Here is a 27,962-nt window from a genome sequence, read left to right as displayed (position 1 = left end):
GTGCCATACACTAATTGTTCCACCCCATTTAGTAAGCCCCTCCTCTCCTTAACCTTCCATCCATTGATGTTGTAAATTTCACTGTTGATTCCCAATATGTCAACATTATATTCCAAATATAATAACAACACTATTGGTTACTACCAGTGGGGCTTTCCCACTTCTCCTTTCACCATCCTATTTCAGTAGAAGTTAACCAAGCAGGATGACCATATTTCAAAAACTAAACGTAAGCTTTAAAAAAACAAAACAATACACAAACACCAAAATTATTAACAAATTATTAATATGACTTACATCTTGGGTGACAGTACAGGCAATCATGACATTGACACAGTGCGACAAAACTGAAAACAGTTGGCAAAATAAAATCAGTATACACTAAAAACAAAAAAGTTTGAGATTGACAAATCATTCAATGGTGAATCTCCCCATAATTCAGAGAAAATAGGGAGGTCACATTCATAACACGCTTTCCTCAAAGACTAATATGCCCAGTATGGGTAAGAGCTATACAAATCAGGCCACTTACAGTAAGCACAAGCACTTCTCTTCCCTGGTGTGTATCAGGCTCGCCTACCCCTCTATACAAGGTTAGATCTTTGTACATGTATATAAATAAAATAGACACACTGGTATATATGCACGCTCAGTATTGCAATGTGGATGACTGACAGCTTTCTGACACACACACGACACACAGACACACACACACACACAAAAACAAATGGAGTCACTGATGATGGTCGTAACATAATTGGCAAATTGAAGGGGATTTATTTTTTTAAGAGACAGCTATTGGGTTTGTGGTGTACTAATATTGGGGAATCATTTTTGAGGTGTGGGGGGGGGGGGGGGGGGGGGGTTGTTGCATGAGGAGGGGGATGCACGTCCTCTAGGATTGTTGGACTTTGGTCTCTTCGTCCGCTGAGGGGTGGCTCACTCCAGCTGCATCAGGGCTTCTCCACAGGCTGGATGGAGAGAAGACTGCCAAACTTGAAGTGCTGAATGACAGGGAACTTCTCCAAGCACTAGGATACGATTGCGGTGGGGTAGAAAGAGAGAAAGAAGGGTTACATACACAGAGAGAGAGAGGGAGGTAGGACAATGGTCTTGTGGACTGATAACACAAATATTATCATGTACCAGAGTGATTGCAAGAGCAAGTTTGAAAAAAGGATCTGCCGAAGATTTACAGCATACCACCTCATCTGTGAAACATGGTGGAGGGGGTGCTATGGTTTGGGCATGTATACAAGTGCATTCGGAAAGTATTGAGACCCCTTCACTTTTTCCACATTTTGTTATGTAACAGCCTTATTCTAAAATGGATGAAATATTACCCAATAATGACAAAGCCAAAACAGGTTTTTAGAAATGTTTGCTAATTTATTAAAAATAAAAAACTGAGTGGTGGTGGCAGCATCATGTTGTGGGGGGATGTTTTTCAGTGGCAGGGACTGGGAAACTAGCCAGGATCGAGGGAAAGATGAACGGAGCAAAGTACAGAGAGATCCTTGATGAAAACCTGCTCCAGAGCGCTCAGGACATAAGACTTCAGAATGAACGACCCTAAGCACACAGCCAAGACAACGCAGGAGTGGCTTCGGGACAAGTCTCTGAATGTCCTTGAGTGGCCCAGCCAGAGCCCGGACTTGAACCCTGAAAATAGCTGTGCACCGATGCTCCCCATCCAACCTGACAGAGCTTGAGAGGATCTGCAGAGAATGGGAGAAACTCCCCAAATACAGATGTGCCAAGCTTGTAGTGTCATACCCAAGAAGACTTGAGGCTGTAATCGCTGCCAAAGGTGCTTCAACAAAGTACTGAGTAAAAGGTCTGAATACTTATGTAAATGTGATATCAGTTTTTTATTTTTAATAAATTAGCAAACATTTCTAAAAACCTGTTTTGGCTTTGTCATTATGAGGTATTGTGTGTAGACTGATGAGGGGAAAAAATTAATTTAATCCATTTTAGAATAAGGCTGTATTATGAAGTGTATAGAAACATCTTGTCTGCTCGAGTACTAGCAAATGCCTCCAAGTTCATTGGATGGCGCTTCATCATACAGTCAGACAATGACCACAAACATACGGTCAAAGCAACTAGGGATTTCCAGGGCCAAAAAGTGTAAAGTTCTTGACTGGCAGTCTTAAATCTGAAGTCAATCTTCAGATTTAAATCCAATTGAACAAGAATTTCATTTCCTGATGACACGATTCTAGGCAAAAATACCTCAAAACAAACAACAACTGAACATGGCTGCAGTATAGGCCTGGCAGAGCATCACCAGAGAACCCTGCGTCTGGTGAGGTCAATGGGTCGTAGACCTCAGGCAGTTATTGCATGCAAAGAATCGTCGACCAAATACTAAACGAGTACTTTATTTGGACATTATATTCTTTTTTCCAATACCTTTTGAGCCCTGAAATACAGGGAGTACGTTCATTGAATTAAAGCTGAGAATCTCTACTTTGACCCCATAGTAATTGTTTGATTTCAAATCCAAACTGTTGAGTGGAGCTAAAAGAAGACAAAATGCTTCCTCTTTCCAATACTTGCCCTGTGCTATTGTGAGCCATGAAAATCTCTTGCAACATCCTAGGATACCCTCGCCCCGTCAAATTTTGGTAATGTTTGCATAGTGGGAGTGTTACTAGCATGCCTACCGTGTTTGTGCAAATTAATAAAATAAAAAGTAGCCTACTTTAATAATAAATAAAACATATTGCAGCCTAATATCTTTAAAATAGTAAAAAGTAAAAAAAAAAATGCCAGTTTCAATTAAATTTTGACTAAAGTCCAGTTCAGTGCGAGATAATCCTCTTCTTTTTTTCTCAGCCACGTACAGCAATCAACCCTCGAGCCTCAGCATAAAACACAACGATATCAGCTAAGGGTCATTCGGTTCATTGACAAAATCACAACTTGCTAAAAACACATCTTTTGTTGCAAAATAATAACCTATTAAAGGATAGGGTTCTCACCCGTTTAATGTGATTTCTGTTTCTGAACGTCTCTGCAGATCTTCTCGGTATCAGGGCTGTAAGATGTAACTTTGATCTTCATACAAGACTGCAGGCTCTCATCTGTGAGGCGGGAGCGATATTTGGATTTTATGTAGTTCATGCTTGAGAAAACCTGCTCGCAAGTACGTTGATCCAAAGATGGACAGGACTCCAAATGCATACTTCTTCATGTTCATATAATTGTCGGGAATAGCATTCCATGTTTCAAACAAAAGTTTGTCGGGTTTTGGGAAGTTTTCAATATCGCTCCATTTGTGGTTTTGAGCGAGAATGGCCTTCTGACGGGCGACATCTTTGAGCTCGGCTGTCAGGCTTTTGAAGTTGGACACCCATAAGTCTTTGTCAGCTATGTTGGCCAGTTCAATTTCAAGGTCGGGTTGACTTACTACTGTGAATGCGGACATGTTCAACAGGGATGGGTCAATGTCCAGTGGTGTGACAGGGAAGGATAGTGTCGTTTTTTTCCTTTCTTTCCCCAAATGCAGTTTGCATTCCGATGACCGCACGTTGTAAATAATCACAACTGATGTGATTGTGTCCTTCTTTGAATTCTCTCAGGGAGGGGAAGTGAGAGAGCGCGCCTCTCTGTACATCTCTGGCGAAACACTGTCAACTTGCGTTCAAACGCTAATACATCTTCCAGCATCTCCTGGAGACTTTTGTTCAGTGTGTTTAGGTGACTTGTCATGTCCAAGTACAACTTTTCTGGCCAATCGGGATCTTCCAGTTCTGGATAGGTCAGGTCTTTGCTTTGCAGGAAAGTTTTCACATGTTCAACACAAGCGGCAAACCGTTTCAGGACCTCCCCCCGGACAGCCACCGGACTCTGTTATGCAGCAGGAGATCCAAATATGCGCTGTCGACCTCATCTAGCAATGCACAGAATGCACAGGTGGTTTAAGCCTTTTGCCATTATTTTGTTCACTATCTGGATGACGTGGTTCATCGGGGGGGGGGGGGGGAGTTTGAGCGGACAGTGCTTCTTGGTGCAAGATGCAGTGAAATGTAAGCAGCTTTCGATCCAACAGCTTCTGTAGTAAAGTCACAAACCCCCTTCTGTGTTCCTCTCATACTGGGTGCCCCATCTGTAGCCACTGACACCATGTGGTTGGTGTTTATTTCTTTGGCATTTAAACAGTTCACAACAGCCTCACAAATGTCCTCCCTCCCGTGTTTGGCCTTTTAGTGGCGTCAACTCAATGATTTCTTCCTGCGGCCCATCAGAGTTCACATACCTGCATAGCAGCGCTGTCTGCTCAATATCATTCACATCGCTTGAGTCATCGCAGGCAATTGAGTATGCTGGAGCTGAACCGATGTCCTCGAATTGCTGACTGGTGATGTTTGTTGCCAATTTTATGGTCCTGTCTTTGACGGTCTTTGCGGAGAGAGGCATATCTTTAATTTTCTAAACTATCTCAGTTTTGTTTTTGAAGTCTGAGAATAGATGGTCTGATATTTTAATGAACAACTATTTCATGTATTCACCGTCCATGAACGGCTTTCCACGCCTTACTATCTCCTGAGCTGCCCCAAAACTAGCAGCAGAGTTTGGAGATTTGATCCAATTCTTAAAAGTACATCTGCTCTGCTCTGCTTTCCGCAACAGTTCCGAAATCACTCTCTTTCTCTCATCCCCGGCCGGATACTTTTCAGCAAATGCAGTGTGCTTGTTCTGGAAATGTCTTCCAATATTACTTTTTTTGTTGCTAATTTCTCACCGCAGATCAAGCATACCGGTAAGCCAGCAGTGTTGGCGGTAAAAGAAAATAAATCTGTCCACGCACTATTAAATTCTCTATTTTCCTCTGCAATTTTACATTTTGGGGATTTGGAATCCATAGCTAGGGAGACTCAAGACTAGCCATTTATGTATATACATCCATGGAAGCCACCGCTATTGATGTCCAGCAAAATTAAGAGGAAAAGGTGCCAGGCGGTAGAGGTAGAGGTAGGTTGACGAAATATTTAAACTTTTTTTTATTTTTTTATTCGGTGTATAGGCTACACATTTTTACAATTGGAGAATGTAAGAATCACTTACAACAATGATAAATGAAAATGAAAATGTTAAAAAAATAACCGTTGTTCATTTCCATATAATTGTTTGTCAAAGCCACAGGGAGCCACTGGAGATGGGCAAAAGGGCCACATATGGCTCCAGAGCCGCAGGTTGCCGATCCCTGCCCTAAGACAACAAGAACAAGCCCAGGCTAGAAATGAGCCCCATCTACTGACTGGGTTGAGAAATAAACATCTGTAGTTATCATGGGAGAGAAAGAGTCAAATATATTGACCTGTAGAGGGACAGTTCAAAAGGTGAGAAAGATACTACTTTCAGATACATTTGAATGTGTTTTTTTTTTCCGGTGAAAGTCATTCACAGCCCACCCTATCAGAGGTGAGAGGCCAGTGGGGTGGTAAAACTACCTCTCTTCTGATGTAGACCCATCTCTTTAGGGTACACCTGGGCTCCTCCTCCTCAGACCTCTCTTTAGAGACCAAATCATTTAGAAATGGTTACCAGCACCAAAGGCTGGTTAATCAGAAAACAAAACATACAAGAAACTGGATGCAAATGTGTTACATAACGCTTATATTAGCTATTTGAAGAAAAAAAAAATACAATTATGGGGATTTTCGGCTTGAACTGGAAGCATATACCCAGACTACATTTTCACAGAAACACTTTGCCTCCTTCTATAAATTAGTGGGTGGGGAGTGTGTGTGAATGTTTTGCCTAATTTAGAAAGATCCCCCCCAGCCTCTACCCTGAGTACTTCTTGTAGATCTGAAATGTTTGATTAAGGTGTTAGCAGTGTGTGGCAATAGCTTCACCTTGCCCTATGATAGTCAAGGTGAGATACTGTATTCACCATATTGCTTACACCCATCCAGTCCTTTCAGATCTACAAAGTGCCTGTTGGTAGTGGCTAGGAACTGGTTTGGGCATGTAAGAACCCTAAGGGCCTTTTTCTCTGACACAGGTCATACTCCTGGACTAGAAAGCACTTTCAATGGAAGGAGGCAGTTTTTTTGGTTTCATGTCTAGTGATCAGATTAAATCAAATAAAGTTTATTTATCATATGCACAAGATACAGCAGTAAACAGTACAATGAAATGCTTTTAATGAGCTACCTCTCAACAGTGCAGTGATTAGGCTTTTTTAGATTTCCTGCCATTGTGTATTTTCATTTAATTCCCCCTTTTTGGTTTTTAATGTCGCTAGGTAAGGCAGAGCAACAGCGCTTGAAAGCCACTGTCACATCCACATTTTAAAACACACGTCAATGTCGGCTGTCATTTTAGACTGGACTTCTGTACTGTCTCTATATTGCAGAATTGCCAATGCTCTGTATAATGCATAATGCTCTGTGTAACATTTGGTTGTCGTAACCTTTCTTAAAGCCGCATTCCATTTACCTCTGGTCTGTTGTTTCTACTAAAAGCTATAAATCAGGAGAAACACTAAATAAAACTCTAGTCTGGAACTTGCTTGTTTTGTTGTTGTGCTCTGGCAGAGGGACTAGCCGAGATTGCGAAAGAGCTGACTGAGGGAAGCAGCGGCTGTAGGCAGGGGCAGAGAGAGGAGTGGAGAGAAAGAGAGGGAGAGAGGCTGAAAGAGTGGAGCCGATTCCCGGTGTGGGGCCGGGGGAGGGAGACTGGAATGCGAGCCCGCTGATGGCTGCTCCAGGCCTGGAGGTTGGGGCGGATAGAGAGAGAGGGGGGGAGGAGAAGAGAGAGGGAGAGGAGGGGGGTAGGTAGACAGCTTGGCCCCTCAGCTCTGGGAAGACTCGCAGGCTGTTCTCAAAAACACAGGATGTGGGCTCAAGCAGTAGAAGGGGGTGGGGCCCTCTCTCTCTCTCTCTCCCTCACACACACACACACACACACACACACACACACACACACACACACACACACACACACAGTATTCTGCTCTCTCAGTTGCTCTCTAATTTAACCCTTCCCTGTCATGCTCTTCCCACTTCCCACTCAAGGAATCATTAACTCTCTCCTTTTAGAATTCAAACTCCCAATCCCCTCACAAGATAGAGCCTGACTAAAGTTAAAAGTGGAATACTAGTTACTCACATTTGAGACAAATCAAACAAAAAATAAGTTTCTTCCTTTCCTCTTGGAGGACTACACCCCTCACCAGACAACCCTGTGTAAACGCTAACCATGAAACTACACTACCCACCAAGTCTGAGTGAATAAATCCATTTGACCAACCATAGAATAAAGTAAAAGGAAGTGTTCAAGTTAGGGAAGAGTCCCAAAGCCTCTTCAAGTGTAAATTCAGAGCGGTGTTGGATCCATGGGTTGTGCAGGCGTTTGTTCCAACCCAACACAAACATATCCAATTCAACTAGCTCACTAATCATCGACTGCTTGATGAGTTGAATCCGGTGTGTTAAGTGCAGGGCTGGAGAAAAAGCGTACACACCCTACAAGACCAACACTGACAGGCCACTGGTTCAGAGTACAGAGTGTGCTCAACTCTTACCTCTGCCTTGTACATTCGGATCAGGCCCTGGTTGACTTTGGCCCAGTTGGGGACAGCACTGATGTTCCACAGCTGGTTAGAGTGCTCAGCAAACGGACCGGTCTTCATCTATAGAGAGAGAGGGGATGAAAGAGAGAGTGAGAGAGAGAGAGAGAGGGAGAATCGAAAAGCTTTGGTGTCCATTGAATTAAGCATTAGCTTAATTCAATGGACACCATCCAGCAAATCTATTTACATTATAGAATATAGTGGACACCATGTTTGGGAAAATAACAATAGCGGAATGGCATAAAGATGGGCATAAAGATGGGCCGTTCATGGTTTTACGTCATTCAGCCCTACCATCCCCACCCGTCCTCCCCACCCGTCCCACAATGCAATATGGTATTTAATCGCATCACCTTCTGTCAGTTTGGAAAATAAGGTGACGACCTTGCAGGGGTTTACAGAAAGCAACAGCAAAGTTGAAATGATGGCTTCACTGTCGAAGTGCAGATAGGATGACGTCTGATGTCGGCTCTATGGGCGTGTTGCACTCTGATACGTGTGTGAAGGAGGAATGACAGTGATAGTAGGGCTGAACGCACATTCGCCACAGGAAGAACCACAGTTGTCCCCCTCTTAGTCTGTCCTGATACTGTTTTGGGTGCTGGTGAAGAGAGGCCTTTTCCTTTGCACGTGTGTGTGTCCTTACACTTGCCCCGAAGAGAGAGAGTCACCCAATGAATTAATGAATGCAGTGGCTGTGTAGGACCCCGCCCGTCCGCCCGCCCGCCCGCCCGCTCGACCGCCCGCCCGCCCGCCCGTCTGCCCCCCCCCACACACACACACAGCTCCCCATTCTTTTCCCAGCACCTTCCCCCTAGAGGGCGGCTGCTGACCGGGGCAGGAACCCAAGCCTAGACCCTGGCTTCCCCCAGGCCTAAATCAACCCCCACACAGCCAATGGACTTAACCAGACTTGTGTGAGGTGGGGCGGGGGAGGGGAGGGGGGAGGGATCAAGAGAGGGTCCCTTGGGGAAGGAGTGATTCACAACAGCATGTGGGGAAGGAAATGACTCATGTGAGCTCAGTGCTCTACACACAACCTCCCAGAGAGAGACAGAGTGTGTGAGAGCAAGTGTGTGTGTGTGTGTGTGTGTGAGTGAGAGAGAGAGAGAGAGAGAGAGAGCATGCATTTGTGTGGGCACGCGTGTCAGTGTGTAAGTGAGTGAGAAAATGCCCAAGCATAGAAAAGGGTACGTTAGAGAAGGAGAGAAAATACACAAGCATTCAAACCGTCAGACTACCAGTCTTTACTGAATGAGTGAGAAGTAGGAAGAGAGAGAGAGAGAGAGAGAAGGAGAGAGGGTGAAATGCACGGATTGCACACACAGCCACTAAAAGAGGAGGGAGAGCTGAAAAACCTAATATAAGACACAAAGAGATACGCATACACAGAGGAACTCCGAAAAGAGAAAAACCCAAACAGAGAAACCGTATCTTGCACATCCACACAGAGGGAGAGGGAATGAGAATGAGGGAGAGAGAAGGAAGGAGAGGGAGAAAAAAATGAGAGCAAAGGTTCCATTTTCAGTCTCTCTCTCCCTCCCTCCCTCTCTCCCTCTCTCCCTCTCTGAGAAAATGAGACAGTGAGACAGTGAGAGCTAAAGAAAGAGTGAGAGAGAGAACTGGACAGTGAGAGCTAAAGAAAGAGTGAGAGAGAGAGAAGGGAGAGGGGGAAAGCCCCCCTCCTAACGCAGCTGCAGCATCCTTACTTGGCCCAGCCTGCCGTTGTGGAGGGGGGGTGTGTGTGTGTGTGTGTGTGTGTGTGTGTGTGTGTGTGCGGGGGTGGGTGGGGGTGGGGGTGGGGGAGGTAAGGAGGGCAGGACCTCCTCCCCTGCTTCCCTCCCCTCCTTTTCCGCCCCAGCCTCAAAATCACATTCCCCTCTCCGCTACTCGCCACCAACAACACCCATGCTTCAGTTTTCTGTTCAGGCTTCCTGGCTAACTGATGTTAAGTTGGATATGGAATGGTTGTATGTATGTATGCTTGTGTATGTCTGTGTGTAAATCTGGTTGGGAAGGCTAATGCATACAATTCCCATTGGTTGATATAGGAATATTCAAAATAGGTCTGTATGCTATAAATATTCTGACATTTAAAATCATCCAAGAAAGAAATGGGTTAAATGCTCAATTAATTTCCGTAGGACACTGAATTGCAATGGTATCAACACCAAACCCTGCTGCACACCTCCTTTGCTTTTGTGTCTATCCACACCTCCTTTCCTATTGTCTCTAACCACACCTCTTTTTCTATTTCATTTTAGTATTTCTTTACGCACCACCACCCTCCCCCATTGGATGACAATTTTATTTCAAAGCATTAGTTTATATCATCATTCATGGATATACTTTTTATAATCTACTGTCTCATTTCCATGGTTTTACTCTTCCTCCTCACCTCGTTTATGAACTTGATGCACTCCAGAAACATGTAGTCCGGGTAGTGCTCATTTACCACTTTTTCGTCTACAAAGTGCCTGGGTTCCAGTGTAGGGTGATCTAGCACAAAGGGAACAGAGAGGAAATCAGAGAGGAAATCTCAGTGCAATTACACACACAGCCCACTGGGTGTCGCCCTCTCCCTTCCTTGCCACACAGTTGATCACAATCTCAGCACGTATGAAATAAGTGTGTCACTTCAGTCTATATTGAGAGGATCAGCTCTCCTTGGCCTAATTCAGATTTTGACCATCAAGAATAAAAACCCTGAATGACACTGGACCGCTACAGTCTTAGACCTGATAATTCACCACAGGAGTCATGAATGATGACCAACACACATGTAAAGCTCAATCTATAAGAACATGAATACAGTATGATTCCAGTCAAAGTGGGCTAAAGATTCAAACAATAACAGTCACAAAATAAACGCATCTTGACAGGCTTGTTGAAAATAGATAGAAATAAATCAGAGGGGGTCTACTGGGGTGGATTTTCGGCTATATCATTTCCACAGTTCTGCTGGGGATAAAGAACTAATCTAAGGGAGGTGTGGCTAATGCAAACATTTGATCCGAAATCAAAAGGTGAGTGGGTCGCTTACCAACGAACTGGGCGCTGCCCCATATGAAGGGTAAAAACTGGAAATCGTCGAGCCCCCAGACACCCTGGCTGCCGGCAGGCTCCATTCTATAGGTTTTCTGAAGCTTCCGCATCACTTCCAGATACCTTAGTGATTGAAAAGGTTATAAAACTATCTGAAATGACACAGGCCGAACCAAAATCATTTGAAAATGTAATATTACAGTGTCTGGCGGGCCTAAGACCAGCTTGTATGAAGACCATACAAAAGACAGGTTATACAAAGATAAGCATGGTACACACACACACACACACACACACACACACACACACACACACACGTAGTATGCTATACCTGTCGAACACCTTGAAAATAATGGCCAACTGGTCGTCTACCCTAAGAGCTCCGACCTTGCAGAGACAGCAGAGGAAGGCAGCAAAGGCAGCCTCATGACCTGAACACACACACACACACACGTTATTCATGGAGGAATAAAGTTACATGAGCACAGGCAGAATGGTACACATTTACTATACTATATAGCTTAGTTCTTGTATTTGACTTGCACCAAATTGAGGATTCATGTTTCAATGGCTACCTGGCTCCCTCTAGTGGATATATGAGACAAGGACAAACACACTGTCTCACTGTCTCACTCGCTCACGCACGCACGCACCCGTCCATCCAGGACGCTGACCACGGACTGCTCTCTCCCCTATAGTCAGACGGCTCAGCAAGCAAAAAGACTCGTTCGTAGGCTCAAAGTTTCTCCCCCCCCCATGCTGTGAGACAGTGATGAACAGCTGGATCTCAAGACCGTGCCACATTCCTCGCACCTGACCACACACTGCTGTTGCTACTGTACCACTGTGCAGGCGTCTTTCTGTCTACCTGGTGCTCTGCTGCTGTTACTACTGTGTCTGATATCATATACAGTATGTCTACAAAGCCGATTCATGGTCAATCCGCCGGCTGGATTGCCCGTTCAGCATTTACGGCGTTGCCGCCCCCGTCGCCATTCACGCTTCTTGCGCTCGGTGGAGTGGAGCAGAAACGTAGTTTGTCTACGCATCCAATAGATTGTGAGGATGTACCCCCGCAACCTTCCTTCAACCAATCACGTCAATGCAGATCTATTTGGAGCTATACGGAGCCCTCCGCATTGTTACAACATTTGAGAGGCGTACGGCAATGCCGTGCAAAGGTTGATTTCGCCTCCGGAGGCTGCGCAATCGCCTCATACCTTCCTCCGTATGGAGCCTCCGCACCGCAGTGCCAGATCAGGCATAAATCAGCTTTTATAGACAGACCGTCAACACACCGTCTTATCTGTCGTGGCATTTTTTGTAGAGCTCCATGAAAAAAAATATGAATTAGCAACTACTGGACTACAAAAAAATTGGAGTCGACTGTGAGCATAACAAAGAACGGGGGTCAGTCTTATTTTTTTATTTTATTGTGTTAGAGATTTTGCAAGTCATTTAATTGTAATGGCCTACACTCAACTGTTTACCGCTACATAAGACAAACCTGAACAATAAAATTCCAGATCTGGAATCCCAGATTTTGTAAAAAATTACAACCCATTCGTTACCTGTCCCGTAGTCTATCCTAGTAGAGTTTCCCACCGCCTCTTTCAGATACACAGCTATCTCTGGAGCTGCAGCACTCTTGTCTGCTGGGATCACTGCCGCAACCAGTGCTTCTGCTTCCTATACACACACACACACAAATTTCAATCAGTTGTACTCATTAATTGAGAAATTTGTCAGACGGATACAGTGTGTGTGTGTGTGTGTGTGTGTGTGTGTGTATGCCCACCTGGTCCAGCTTGGCATACCAGGTCCTGTAGGCCTTGTTGCCAAAGCGAGAGGGCTGGTCCGCTGGTGGGGTCTCATCAATCCACCGGTCTAGGGTCCCCAACAGATCCATCAGTTTATCTATTGTCTGGGAAGGATCATACAACTGTCAACATAACATGTTTGTTTGTAGCACTGTCTGCAGCTAACTCCAACATGCACTCACTCACGCACGTGTGCACACACACACACGCTCTCACACACACACTTGGGCACTCACTCACACACACACACACACACACACACACGCTTGTGCACTCAACTCACTCACAAAATCAAGTAGATTGCAATCTATCCCTTTCATATTGACATGGAAGGACTCCATGCAAAACATAACTGTGTTCATTTGAATAGATACAATACACTACCAACCCCTCTGTAACAAGGGATATCTTGCAGTTGTATGACTGTATTTTTAACCCGGTAGCAAAATAGCCTATAATCAGCATAATCATTTGTGAGCTGCAGTGAGCCCTTGCAAGACAAGGCGAGCGGTCACCGAATTGTCCCGGGTCATGTTTAGCAAGGCACAACATTGTGCAACGTTTAATTGGATGGAAACGGTTCTGATTTGAACGAGTCATTGAGGTAGTAATGATGCGTGCTGAACTACTCATTTCGCCAGCTCGGCACACGCTGCCAAGGCCAACAAATGGGAGCCAAACATACCTTAAAGACTGTTGAAGAACATTGCGCGCCGCAGTGAGAGAATGTGCCGTTCAACGTGCAGCGTGGATAAACGTTGCAAAACGTTGCAAAACGTTTAACCAACTGACGGCGCCCCTGCTGCAAGGATGACTGCACACTTGCATTAGAAAGTAGAAATTGTCGGCCCGAATTGGGATTCCCTTCCCTACACAACATTCTTTAGGTGTTGGTTGTAGTCGATAACAAACATCATTAAAAGTTTCATAACCAATTGGATGTTTTTGCTGAGGCTTAATTTGAGCAAAGTTTATGTGTTTCAATAATTCACGCACCTCACACTCGCACATTTCTGTTGGACCCCAGCAAGCGTGAGTGATCGAGGGGGTGGTGTAACAATGAATGTTGATACAAATTAATGTATTGTGGGGCGCTTAGTGGCGTAGCACACTAATGCGCATACCACATAATCGCAAGGTTCCTGGTTCGATTCCGACCCTCGACACGTCTTGCATGTCACCCCTCCTCTATCTCCCATTCTTCCTGTCAATCTACTGTCTCTATCCCAATGAAGCAGAAATACCCTAAAAACATATATATATAATGGTATAACAATAGTATTGTTACAGCTCTACAGGTGGTGACTGGTGCTGCTCCACAGTACCTCAGATACTTTGTATTCACATGTGAGCTTTTTCCCCTTGACTCCCTCGTTCAGCGTCAGAACGAATCCCATGTAGTCAGCATACGCCTTTGGAAAGAGAAAGATAGATGGAGATGAATAAGGGGGGGGGGGGGTAGTAATATGAAATGGAGGGAAACACATCTTGCTATCGCTGTATACTGCTTCTGCTGCTAATAGGCCTGATATGGTTGCTGCTACTGCTTGCTTGCATGACATGCCGCGCTATCGAGTTGATACCTGCGGTTTATGCTGTGCTGCTTGCGTTTGCCTGTTTTGCTGACCTACCTTCTGTTTTTGTACTGTATCTGTCAGGGGATTGCAAGGTGCTCGCTGTCAGGGAATTGCAACCCTAACCCCTGCAAAGGGGCATCCCAAAAGCCCTGGGGATAGGGACGACGGATTGATTTGGAATTAGGACTAGTTAGGTATCGTACTGTACTGAGGTGTGTGTGGAGTACCTGAGAGCGCTTCCACTTCCCCATGTCGGGAATCATGGCGATCTCCTTTTTGGGCACCATGAAGTTAGAAGTGGCTGGAGTCTGAGCTGTGTCATCTTCAGGGGAGGAGCCTGAGGGAAAAGAGAGTGAAACCAAGTTATTATCATATTACGTTTGCTGTATCTGGTCTTCAATCGCTTTATCCTTCCTTCCTTCATGGCCAACGCTCTGGAAATAGAATTTGAAGTTGATGGGCGTTTCAACATTGAAGCCCTTTGTCTGTTTTTGCAAGGTAGTCATAGTCAAAATTCCTTCTTACGTATTGATCTGAAAAGCTGGAACAGGCGAGAGCAATATGGTGGAAACCTCTCATAATCATAACATGGACACAAGGTGAAGAAAGGAGGACACTGAAGCAAACTGGGACACAGCAGTTGTCTCTGGAGTTAACCCTAACCAACTCTAGTGGTTATTGGAGAGACAACTGCCCTCCAAGTATAGCCCTGGTTGTAATAGCCTAAATGGAAACACAACCATCCAGAGCATAGCTACGTAAAGAGAAACACACACACACACACACACACACACACACACACACACACACACACACACACACACACACAGAGACCCTCTCCTCAAAACCAAGTGCATCAAAACAAAATTACTTTAATATTGGAGAGTGCAGAGGAGCTTAGGTTTTCTAGTTGCACGCACAGATTACAATGCTCAAATTCAGAGTAAAATTATCATCATGTGGCATACTACAGCTTTATAACTGCATGCAGGGGCTTTTCCCCTGAGACCACGCTGGGCGCATTTGGTAACAAGTCCACGGATGTTGAGCTGATAGAATTGGCAGCATGTCGACAACATTTTCTCCCCAGATGGTCAAGAATGCTTATAGGGGGAAACTCTGACATTGTAAACAATTCATCACCCTATCAATCAGCATTGATTGCCATATTTCCATATATTCCAAAGAGATGCTTAGCTTTTAATAGACAGAGATTGATACTGTCATAATAACACCTACATTTTTGACATTTAGCAGACACTTATACCCAGAACGAGTACATTTGTCTAAAGTAAGTGAATCATCTATACATCAGTCATCATAAGCAAAAATCGATGCTAGGACCAGGTGCTATTGGCAGTCACAATGCTAGAAAAATGAAGGATTTTTTAAAGATTTTTTAAAATTGTTATTATTAACAGTAGAGGAACTGTACAGAGGGGTAGTGAGGGGGGAAGAGGTCTTAGGAGGGACAGTCAAGATGTATCCTGAAGAGATGGGTCTGATGATGATAACCTCAAAATATGAGGTACTGAGATTGAGAATGGGGTACTACAGTCTGGCTGTATGGCTCATCCAACAACACAAACAGATTACTAGATTTAAAATTAAGCAACACTAGCCTAGTTAGTTATATCCACAAATATTGCGGTTAGTTAGCTACAGCTACATGGACAATCATGACCGAAAGATAGAGAACAAAGGAAGGAAAAAGGAAAAGCATGCCAAAATATAGCTTTTTCCATATTAGGAATACATGTGTTTCCAGTGCACTAAGTGAATGATATTGACCAGGCAACACAACTATATATCGATACAGAGCAGCTGAGCTTCCACTCTCGCAGTGCCACTGCTGCCCGAGTTGCCAACTAAGTCCTCGGGCTAGGCTGCTGACAGCTAATCAAAACTGGCAACATTTGCGGGAATGTAAGCATGTCCACTACAGCATGAAACATTAGCGTCTCACCACAAATTGCACACTCATAAATTAGGCACCACTCCCCGTCCTGAGTTTGGACTAAATCTAGATCTAGTCGGCTAACGTCAGCTATACTACACTAGTTACCTAGGTAGCTTGCTAGCCATAAACCATGATTGATCCATTCATTGATTTAGCTAGCTGGCGAAATTTACGAGAAGCACGAGCGGCATAACTTCATTCCCCATGCATACTCTACTTGTTAGCCAGCTGTTAATATTGTCTGCAAACACTGCACGCATGTAATTGTTTTTTTGAATACTAGACTATTTACCTGAATGATGTTCAGTCTCCGCCATGTTTACAAGGAAAGGTGAGGATTTTGACAACATCAACTTTCAACTTTCACCTTCTCTTTGTGTTTTAACCAGCGCCCCCTCGCGGCGCTTCGGTGCACATGCGTAACAAGGCTGTGAAGTTGTTTTGAGGAGGGTGTTTCACAATAATTCGCCCTTGCTCGCTCCGTCAGTGGTCAATTGCACTGGAACAGGGAATGAAAGACCGAATCATAGCTGTTCTTTAATCGCAGGCCTGTTGTGGGCCGTTCTTTGAATACATCATGTTGAGCAGTTTGGTCAGGACGATGGTAAGTACAGAATCAACCATGCTATCTTATGCTAGCAATACTTTATTTACAATGGGGCCTTGAATGCATGTCGTGGATGCAAGCTAATTTGGCAGGTCTAGGCTGGTGGGATTTTCGTGGGTTTGTGTCGATTGAGTGTTAAAATACTCGGTTTTGTCAAACAGCCTTAATCAAGCATCAAGCCAACGGGGCAAAGAGTAAGAGTAGTGTCAGTAGCAGCTCACATGTGACTAGCTACGTACAGGTATTTCTCCAGCAGCCGAGTTATTTTGATCGTCCAGACAGATGAGACGCCATGGATTGTTTGATTGTTTCAGTTGATTGTTTCCCTTACTTCATGGCCTCTCATCTGTCTGGACGAACAAAATAACCCTGACATTCGCACCGATTTTGTGGCTTGACAATTATATGCATTATATTTGGAAGCATTATCCAATAATGCAATATATTTGGAAGTGATAATGATACTTAATCTTACTTCCTAGTCTGGACAGAACGCATATCTGCACATCATGTCAGATCATCTTTGTGCTGCTGAACATTGCTTTGGAAAGTAAACTCCCATTATTTTGCCAATATCATTATGAAAACAGTTCTAAGTTGCCTTTGGTTTAGGCTATGTAGTTACGACATAACGTTGATAACCATCAGAATGTATTATTTGTGTGCATATGATGGCTGCTGCAGATGAGTTTGACATGACAATGATTGACCTGTAATGAAAGGTAACTGGACAAAGTCCTTTTCAAATTACTAGTTTAGTTGTTGACACCATTCTCATACATAAAAATTCCATAACTACAACATGGTAACCTTTGTTGACAGTATGACTAGTATTCAATTCTATACAAATAAACAAACTCAATTCAGTTTCCAATTAGTTACTAGTTATGGTGTAATAGTGTAACATGGGATTACAAATCACAGTTTGACCAGAACACCCACCTCTTCACTCTTGTTTGGCAGGTAAAGGCAGGCATGGTGAAACCTTGTGGCCTGGTGAAGCCTGTGTCAGTGACGCGTATCCCCGGGCGCTACCTGGCCCACCAGGAGGGTCTGCCCAAGCTTCCCGTGCCACCTCTCCAGCAGACCTGTGACCGCTACCTGGCCGCCCTGGAACCCATTGTGGAAGACGAGGAGCTGAAGCACACCAGGGAGCTGGTGGTTGAGTTCCAAAGGCCGGGAGGAGTAGGAGAGAGGCTGCAGAAGGGGCTGGAAAGGAGGGCCCGCAAGACTGAAAACTGGGTGAGTTACCGGCTTCTGGGTAGATTATTATTTGTATTCATTTGTTTTATTTATTTAGATCCCTAGGTACATTTTAGCATAGGTGTTATAATAACCATACTACTGATACCTGTATAAATTATTCAGGGCATGACACAGAGGAGGGTAATAATATAATGGCACAGCACAGGGAGGGTAAAGGGAACAGATCAAAGTGATGTCATGAGGTGCTTTGTAGTGATGTCTGATGTGCCTGTTTGTTCCTTAGCCAACTTGTCATTGCCCTGGCAAACAAGACAAGGTATTAGCATTGTTGGATGCAGGAACAGTCAAGTATCTAGGCTAGTGATTTGGTGGGTTTTGGGTGTGGTGTTAGTTACTGCTTGCTCTAACCTGTTGGTGTAGAGCAAGGGTCTATGCTTTTATTTTATTTGTATTTAAACCTTTATTTTCTCAGGGAAATCACAATGAGACCCAGGTCTCAAGCGCCCACTGAACAATATACACAATAGAAAATACAAAATAACAACAATAAGGTTGACATTGGTTCAGTCTTGAGTGGCTGAAACAGTCTTCTTCATTTGCCCATAACTTTTTCCTCATGTGACCAACTCATGTGACTTTGTGTAAGCACCGGCCTAGCTCTCACACTCTGCCTACTCCAGTTGACGATTTCAGTCAGTGCTCTGATTTATGATCAACTAAACTTGTCCTCTTGTGCTTTCTCTCTCTCTCTCTCTCTCTCTCTCTCTCTCTCTCTCTCTCTCTCTCTCATTCTCTCTCATTGATAATGCCATGCTAGTGCCTTAATATTTAAAGAGACAAGGAACCGCTACATTGGTTGTTTGGTTTACATGTAACCTCTCGCTCAAATCCCTTTAGCTCTCAGATTGGTGGCTGAAAACTGCCTATCTGGACTACCGGATGCCGGTGGTGGTCCACTCTAGTCCTGGGGTGGTCCTGCCCAGACTGGAGTTCAACGACAGGCAGGGACAGATGCGGTGAGACCCCCCCCTTATAGACCCACTAATAGTGGCCGTCAGAGACTCAGCTGTTCACATATGCCCCCGTCCCCCAATCCCCGTTATGATATGACATTATATCTAGTAGCCTATGATGTAACATGATCAAAGTGTGTATAGCTAATATCTGTGCAGCATTGCACTCCAAACACACACAAACTATTGCCATTTAATAAAGTTTGGCTGTATTACAGTCACACTGACTCTACAGGAGCTTTGCTTTTACTGTGTGATTGACATAGGGAGTCAGTCTTTGGCAAATGTTATAGTTCCTTCCCTGGCAACTCACCTTGTTGCCAATTGGGTGACATTCCATGCTAGAGTCACAGTGTGCTGTGCCGTGCACTGTGGTCCATGACCTTTATACATACTAGCCTCCAGTATGTGAACCCCCCCTGCTGCTCTTTAAGGTGCACCAGTGGATCATTGCCGCACATTGGCCCCCACTGACACAAACACAGGATTAGGTGGCCCATTGCGACCAACTGACTCATGATCTGAGCTGTTGACCTCACATCATTGATCACACTAACATTGAGGTTGATATGACTGAGTTGAAAGAGATACAGCATTTGTAGTCTATTTGATATCCTCAATATTTAAAGGGACAATCTGGGAATAATTAATGAATTTGAGAATGGTTACATTTCTCCAGCCCCATCCCTCAGCTGTTGTTGTTGTTGTTTGAATCCCAGATTTCCCCTTTAAAGAGATGAAGTACGTAATGTCTGTCCACTTAATGTTTGTGAAACAACCACAACATCCTACTTTGGTTGTTTTGTTCACACTTAAACCTAATGCTCAAATCCCTCTACCAGGTTTGCTGCCAAGCTGATTTCTGGGGTTCTGGACTTCAAGACAATGGTTGACAAGTGAGTGCCACTCCTGAGTTTGACCCAATAAAATTATACACCTGTATAATCTTTAAAAAAGATTGTGATAGATAGATACTTCATTGTTTTGCAAACATTTGAAACCATTTTAAATACGGATTTTGCCCAGGTCAGCTATCATCCCTCTACACTGACAGACCACACACACACACACACACACACACACACACCCACACACACACACACACACATATATACAGTCATGAGAAAAAATTAGGACACCCTATGAAAACCTTTGTCTTCTTCAACATATTCAAACATATGGACATTTGATATTCATTTGAACAATATTGAAAAATTGAGGTAATATAACTAAACAAATACAACTGAAACAAATTATTTAAAAAATTATTGGTAAAATGTAATTAATAGAAATGCAATCTTCTTGTGAGGAAAAAGTTAGGACACCCCTACATTTAGTTCCACTTAAAATGCCTAAAATTATAATAAAGAGCACCACATCAGGTGCAAATGATTAGAACATCGTTACAGAGGATTTTGGAGGAGCCTGTCCTATTTAAGCCTCAGATATTTAGTTTGGTTTGCTCTTGATTGTTGAAGTGAGTTGCATCACCATGGCGAGATCAAAAGAGCTCTCTGAGGCCTTCAGAAGAAAAATTGTAGATGCATATGAGTCTGGGAAGGGATATAAAAAGATCTCCAAACTATTCGAAATTGGCCATTCCACTGTCCGGAAAATAATTTACAAGTGGAGAACATTTAAAACCACCACCAACATGGCCAGGTCAGGCCGCCCAAGCAAGTTCAGCCTAAGAGCTGACCGAAAGATGCTTAAAGAAGTCTCCAACAATCCCAGAATGTCATCACGAGACCTACAGGTATCTCTTGCCACAATTGATGTCAAAGTACATGCATCCACCATAAGAAAGAGACTGAACAAGTTTGCATTACATGGGAGGTGTGCAAGGAGGAAACCCCTGCTGTCAAAAAAAAACATCAGGGCAAGACTAAAGTTTGCCAGAGAACACCTAGAGAAAGACCAGAACTTCTGGAACAATGTGCTTTGGACAGATGAATCCAAAGTTGAACTATTTGGGCACAGTAAGAGTAGACATGTTTGGGGCAAAACCAAGACAGCATTTGAGAACAAGAACCTCATACCAACTGTGAAGCATGGGGGTGGAAATGTCATGGTTTGGGGCTGCTTTTCTGCAGCAGGGCCTGGTCAGCTCACCATCATAGAATCCACTATGAATTTTGTATTGTATCAGAGGGTGCTTGAGGAAAATGTGAGACCATCTGTTCGAAAGTTGAAGCTGAAGCAGATGTGGACCATGCAACATGACAATGACCCAAAACATTCCAGTAAATCTACCAAGGAATGACTCAAGAAAAATAAATTGAGAGTTCTGGAATGGTCAAGTCAAAGCCCGGATCTTAATCTTATTGAGATGCTGTGGATTGATTTGAAACTGGCTGTGCATGCAAGACACCCCTCGAACATCACACAGCTGAAAGAATTCTGCAAGGAGGAGTGGGAAAAACTTTCTCCCAATTGATGTCAGAGACCTGTAGACAGTTATAAGAAACGTCTAATTGAGGTTATTTCAGCCAAGGGGGGCAATACTAGCTATTAGGGCATAGGGTGTCCTAACTTTTTCCTCAGTAGGAATTGGCATTATTGTTAATTTTTCGTTAAATAAATGATTACAAAGTTACATTTTCATAGTTTTTTGTTCAATTACATCCCCTTTATCTATAGACATTGTTAGACATTGATATGTCCATATTTTTAAGAGAATAACTTAATATTTTGGGGGGTGTCCTAACTTTTTCTCATGACTGTATGCTTGACCATCGATTTCTCACTGTTTTCCCCCAGTGAAACGTTACCACTGGAGTACCTGGGTGGGAAGTCACTGTGTATGCACCAGTACTATCGGGTCTTGTCCTCTTGTCGCATTCCCGGCCTGAAGAGTGACATGGTGGTGAACCATGCAGGCAGCTCCAGACCTCCCACACACATCACAGTGGTGCACAACTTCCAGGTTAGAAAGATGTTGAATCATAAATACTAGGTGCACTTCATGCCTTTTTTGCGACTACTATGTTATACAAGGATGTTTTTCATTCCCGGACACATCAATAGGGAGCAAAGTGGTTTCGTCAATATGTATTCCGTGAACTTACTTCAGGTTCAAGCCAAATATCTACTATAAGCATTGTGTTACACATTATTGTGTAACAATACAGTTTCTTGTTTTCTTTTCAATTAACTAGCGTTTGGTTCTGTCAAGCGTTTTCAATTATTTTGTCAAAACATGAAAGTGAATAAGCTAACTTATAGACTAATCAAATTGGACAAATTAATGTACAAGAGACTGTAAGTCTATATGTTACACAACGTTTATATTTCACACTTCACTTCGGTACCCTATAGAGGTACGTGCGTATGCGTGACAATGAATGTCTATTTACCATCTCTCCTCTCCCTCCAGTTCTTTGTGCTGGATGTCTATAACAGCGATGGCACTCCTCTGACGGTGGACCAGCTCTACATGCAGCTGGAGAAGATCTGGAACTCCTCCCTGCAAACCAACAAGGAGCCTATCGGCATCCTCACCTCCCAACAACGCAACAGCTGGGGCAAAGCCTACAACAACCTCATCAAGGGTGAGAGCGAATGACTTTTTATTTTTGGACAATGAGCAAAGCATTTTTAAGATTATTATGGAAACGTATATACAGTATTTAATGATATGTTTTTATTCAAAACGATTTGGTGTGCCAGGAAAGGAATTAAGTGCAAATAAGGCTTTGGATGCATCTCGGTAGTCTTAACGTGGCTTCCTCTGGACTTCCTGTTGCTCATGCAGAAGCTACTCATCCATTATGATGTTGTGACTGTGAATGTTGTGATTGTGGATGTACAGCAGAATTCCATATCCATGTACGTTTGTCCCCCTCCCTCCTTCAGACAAGACCAATAAGGACTCTGTGCGGGCCATCCAGAAGAGCATCTTCACGGTGTGTCTGGACGCGCCCATGCCGCGCGTGTCTGACGAGATGTACCGCAGCCGCGCTGCCGTCCAGATGCTCCACGGGGGGGGCAGCCGCTGGAACAGTGGCAACCGCTGGTTCGACAAGACTCTCCAGGTGAGTGCAAACACACACACACACACACACACAATATGTCATGCGGTTCACCCTTTAATCATAGCTATGTGCTTATTAGATGCAAAAAAAAATGGTGGATGGCACCAAAATAATGTCAGTGGATCAAGTCGAATCTCCTTTTTTAAAAGGGGCTCACTTTTAAACGAGGGACGCAGCATATTCAACCATGCAACATACATACATTGTTGGTACACTTTTTTTTGTTTTGGATCTGATATACCGGTAGTTACCTACATAATTACACGGCCTTACACTGAATTGCATTTTCCTTTCTTCCTTTTCTTTTCCTGTTTCCCCGTACCCCAGTTTATTATTGGAGAAGATGGGTCATGTGGTCTGATGTATGAGCACGCCCCAGCTGAAGGACCGCCCATCGTGTCTTTGATTGATCATGTGGTTGAGTACACGTAAGTAGACCATTATCACTCATAAATGAATCAGACTCAACATTGTCCAAGGTTATACTTGTTGGGGGAGGTGCTTTTGTCATCATGTGTCCAGACAAGATTTCACTGTTCATTTTGTTACATTATTGCAAATAAACAGGAAGAACTTTGAGATGGTGCGTTCCCCCATGGTCCCCTTGCCAATGCCTCAGAAACTACGCTTCAACATCACGCCTGAGATCAAGAGGGACATCGAGAAGGCCAAACAGAACATGAACATGTGAGAACTATGTAGCTATATTAACATGATACATGACAGCATTAACATGATACGTGACAGTACAGCAATGGTCACCAATCCTGGAGAAATACTGGATGGGAAGGCTTTTATTCTAGATCCCAGCTGAATTAGTGCTCGTCTGGAGTAAACACTTGCACATCCTGTATATCTCCAGAACAAGGGTGCGTGGTGTGGTGACTGCTAACATTGAGCTACTGTACATGGAATGGATGTTGAGATACAAGAAGATGAGTATTTGAGAAGCATTTTAATGGCATAAGTCAAGATAACAGAAACAAATATGTATTTTTACCTATTTGTAGAGGTTATAATCACCTTATAGTAAAACAAAAAAACATCCCCTTTGGGATTTTCTTAATGTGACCCATTAAACAGCATGGTGCATGACCTGGACGTCAGAGTCATCGTGTTCTCCCACTTTGGCAAGAACGTGCCAAAGGCCCACAAGATGAGCCCTGATGCCTTCATTCAGATGAGTTTACAGCTGGCCTACTACAGGTGAGCTCTCCCTTGCATCTCTATCGGAGTATAAAGAGACCGTAGTCATTGGATTTTAGGCATGTAGTTCTGCTGTCTACAAACACAAAATGCCCCATTTTCACAAAGCAAAATGTGGACACATGATCAGAATCAACTTTTAGTCACAATACTTAGTAGTAGAATTACAGTGCCCTGTCTAAGTAATGGGACAGTGAAGCATTTTCTCTTCTGTTGGCTCTACGCTCCAAGAGTTCTTGATTTGAAATCAAACAATAACTGTGAGATTAAAGTAGAGATTATCAGCTTTGGTGGTATTTGTGTACATAGTGGTTTCACCATTCAGAAATTACAACACTTTTTATGCATAGTCCCCCTATATCACGGTACCCAAAAGTAATGGGACAATTGGCTTGACAGGTGTTTCTGGTGTGTTCCGTCACCTCATCTGTGCAGGCATAAGAGAGCTGTCGATATCTAGTATTGATTCTAGCCTTTACGTTTGCCTTTGGAGTCTGCTATTGGTGTCTGTCAACATGAGGACCTGTCAACATCTTGTCTGCTCAAGTACAAGCAAATGCCTCCAAATTCATTGGATGGCGCTTCATCATATAGTAAGACAATGACCCAAAACATCAACAAGTCAGTCTTCAGATTTAAATCCAATTTAACATGCATTTCATTTGCTGATGATAAGATTTTAGGCAAAAATTGGGTCAATGGGTTGCAGACTTCAGACAACTATTGCATGTGAAGGATTTTACTAAGCATGAGTGCTTAATCTGGACATTTGATAAATCTGTGATTGTAATTTCTGAATGATGAAACCAATATGTACACAAATACAATCAAATAAAAGCTGACAATCTCTACTTTAACCTCATAGTAATTGTTTGATGCAGGGCACTGCTACAAACCATTTAGAGGACCTAATCCTGTCTCTTCTGCTCTTTATCCTCCCCCGTCCTAACCATCTTCCTACTCTCTCAGGATGTACCAACGGTGCTGTGCCACTTACGAGAGCGCCTCCCTGCGCATGTTTAAGATGGGCCGTACCGACACCATCCGCTCTGCGTCCATCGATTCGGCCAACTTTGTCAAGGCTTTTGATGACCAAGCCAAGCAGGTCCGGCTGGGCTAGATTCAGATTCAGAAGTTCATGGGAATTCAAATTGTCCATGCAAATTACAAATTAAAATAATCATTTTTTCTGTTTGGACAGAACACAGAGAAGGTGGCCTTACTGGAGAAAGCTGTGAAGGCACACAGGGCATACACTGACATGGTGAGCACTACACAGTGCAGTCAACATGGGAAAGCAATACTACATTTACTTTTTCAATACTCCATTAATACTTTGCTACTTAACAAAGCATTCCATTTAGGCTGAGAGAAGAAAAATGCTCAGATACTTCACAAATTGCAGTATAAGGGAACCGGAGCGGTATGCCTCTTTCTTTCTGTTCAGATCAGTCTGAGAGGAAGTGTGTTAACAACAAGCAGTGGTTTTCCTCATGTGTGTTTTTCTGTTGTCTGGACTGTGTTGTCCCCAGGCGATCCGTGGCCAGGCCATTGACAGACATCTATTGGGCCTGAAGCTCCAGGCCATAGAAGACCTAGCCTCCATGCCTGAGATCTTCATGGACACATCCTATGCTGTGTCAAATCACTACAACCTCTCCACCAGCCAGGTACTATAAAAGGACTTTTGCAGATCTGAAGGAAGTTTTAGAACCTGTCAAAACTTCACACTTCCAACTGCATCAAAGCAAATATCTCTAACAAAACCCTTCAAAATGTAGTACATTAACTACAATAAGTAACTTACCCTGCATGTGCTGCAAAAACAAAATCATGTCTTCTCCTTCCCCACTCTTTCTCTTTCTTTCTATCTCCTCCTGCTGGCTAAAGGTGCCAGCCAAAACGGATTGTGTCATGTGCTTCGGCCCTGTGGTGCCAGATGGCTACGGTGTGTGCTACAACCCCATGGCCAACCACATCAACTTCTCTGTGTCGGCCTTCAACAGCTGTGACGACACCAACGCAACACGCATGGCCCAGGCCCTGGAGGACGCTCTGGTGGACATGAGGACCCTGCTGGAGCAGACGCCCAAGGCCAAGCTGTGAGGCCAGGCTAGGCTAGGCAGAGCTAAGCTAAACTTTGGGCTGGAGGTTGCTTTGCTAGGCAAGGCCACAAGCACACTGCTAAATACCACTTCGGACCTGGTTCAGGCCAAACTAAGCTGAACCACCACAAACTGTTTGGAAGATGATTTTTGATTTGTTACTAGTTCCTTTACATCAACCTTTGGCCTAAGTGTCGACTGTATGGTTAATGATATACTGTTGACCGTACATCTTTCCTTGTGTGTGTTGGACATGGACTTTGTTGTCAGTGGGAAATGCAGGTATTTTAATATCATAGAAATTATGCCATATTTGAGCCAGGTACATGGCTTCAGTTCTTAGCATTGTGTCACAGTTGCTGCAGCAGCACATCAGTTCCACAGGGTGTGTTGGTTTTTGTATTACAGATTAAAATATTTATCTACTGCAATTCTTAATTCAACATATTTCCATTGCAGCTATTCACATGAAATTTAGACCAGACACTGGTACTAATTCCTTTAGCTGTATAGTTTTATTGAGTTAATACCAATGTCTGGTCTACATTTCATGTGAATAGCTGCAATGGAAATATGTTAAATGAAAAAATTGTTGATGTGTTGAATAATTATTTCCTCCACTGTATTCACATTAATTGTCCGTCAGATTTGGCAGGTTTACTTGTTTTACCCTGTCTGTATAGACTACAGACTACTCATAGTCCTTCCATTTCAAACCTCTTTTTGTACGAGCTTGTGGCCAGAGAGAGAACAATTAATGCGCTACATGGATCTTTGAAGAGATTGAATCACTATGAAGATTGAGAAAGGCATGTTAAAATTGTAGCATTAACTTGAAGGTGGGGGAGTGGGTTGCTGGAATGTTTCTTCTTTCTTTGTGTTTTCTTTGTTTTTAACACCATAATTATGTAAATACAGAGATTTTAATTTTGGAAGAACTTCTGTGTCTTGGTTCATAGCACTATGTATAATACAAGATTAATATTGTTCACGAAAAGTAAACATTGTTTGGAAGTACAAAATCATTTCTATCAGAAGCTAAGACCCATGACAATCTCAACAGTAGGATTTATCTTTTTGCTGTTGCTAACCTTGCCCACAGTCATATGTTCACCATTGACATGCCTGCATAGAGGCTCTTTACCTTTGCTCACAACAGAAACCAAGAGATAATAATAATGTCACATCTCAGATATCCTGGTATCACCCTTCACTGAATGACAATATGTGTCTGCAAAAACCTCTATTGTCTCTTGAATATCACTTGGATTTGCAAGCCTATCAAGCTTACAGTATTTACCTGATGGTATCCTAGTGATTGTGAATATTCTTGTAATACTGAACATCGAAGTGATCTCTTGTTAGCCTAGCCCAGGGACTTGTTTTGTATTTCCACCTACATTAAGATCATTAAATCAAGTTGTTAATATGTGGGAGTCTGTTATTCGTACAAGCTGTATTCATTTTCAGGCATTGAGGTAACAAATAAATAGCTTATTAAACACTTAAGGGATGATCACAGTATATGCCACAGCTTAACTATGGATGCTCTAAGCTAAATGTTACAGTAGATGTAGAGTTCCCTCCTTTCCGTCCTCCTCTCCTCATTGCCACTGATCTGAGGTCAAATAATTACTATGAGGCTAACGTAGAGATTGCCAGCTTTTATTTGATTGTGTACATTACAATACAACACTTTTTATGCATAGTCCCCCTAATGTCTGCCAACATGAGGACCAAAGAGGTGTCAATGAAAGTCAAGGAAGTTATTATTAGGGTGAAAAAAAGATGAATATTA

The 27,962-nt window shown here is 43.3% G+C and overlaps 2 protein-coding genes across 3 annotated transcripts; one reads left to right on the top strand and one right to left on the bottom strand.

Annotated features, from left to right (window-relative positions):
* Positions 1-265: 265 nt before the first annotated feature.
* On the bottom strand, positions 266-16,324 carry ptpa (protein phosphatase 2 phosphatase activator). The gene is made up of 10 exons (XM_083670838.1): positions 16,286-16,324; positions 14,261-14,370; positions 13,782-13,868; positions 12,435-12,560; positions 12,208-12,325; positions 10,968-11,067; positions 10,635-10,759; positions 9,990-10,090; positions 7,544-7,651; positions 266-1,031 (listed from the first exon to the last, which is right to left on the bottom strand). Exons 1-10 carry the CDS (start codon positions 16,308-16,310, stop codon positions 954-956), a joined length of 978 nt encoding a protein of 325 aa, XP_083526964.1. The 5' UTR covers positions 16,311-16,324; the 3' UTR covers positions 266-953.
* Positions 16,325-16,425: 101 nt separating this feature from the next.
* crata (carnitine O-acetyltransferase a) lies at positions 16,426-27,594 on the top strand. Of its 2 annotated transcripts, XM_083670251.1 has the most exons (15): positions 16,426-16,597; positions 17,083-17,150; positions 17,564-17,842; positions 18,704-18,822; positions 19,662-19,715; positions 21,580-21,745; positions 22,196-22,370; positions 22,675-22,853; positions 23,181-23,281; positions 23,421-23,540; positions 23,937-24,059; positions 25,029-25,164; positions 25,261-25,323; positions 25,592-25,729; positions 25,950-27,594. In XM_083670251.1, exons 3-15 carry the CDS (start codon positions 17,576-17,578, stop codon positions 26,163-26,165), a joined length of 1,857 nt encoding a protein of 618 aa, XP_083526377.1. In that variant the 5' UTR covers positions 16,426-16,597; positions 17,083-17,150; positions 17,564-17,575; the 3' UTR covers positions 26,166-27,594. The 2 variants fall into 2 exon arrangements, with proteins under 2 accessions (XP_083526377.1, XP_083526376.1); XM_083670250.1 differs by lacking the exon at positions 17,083-17,150.
* Positions 27,595-27,962: the final 368 nt, after the last annotated feature.

This window comes from Argentina silus (assembly GCF_951799395.1).
Source record: "Argentina silus genome assembly, chromosome: 5".
Taxonomy (NCBI): domain Eukaryota; kingdom Metazoa; phylum Chordata; class Actinopteri; order Argentiniformes; family Argentinidae; genus Argentina; species Argentina silus.
This window is presented reverse-complemented; position numbering and strand designations above follow the sequence as displayed.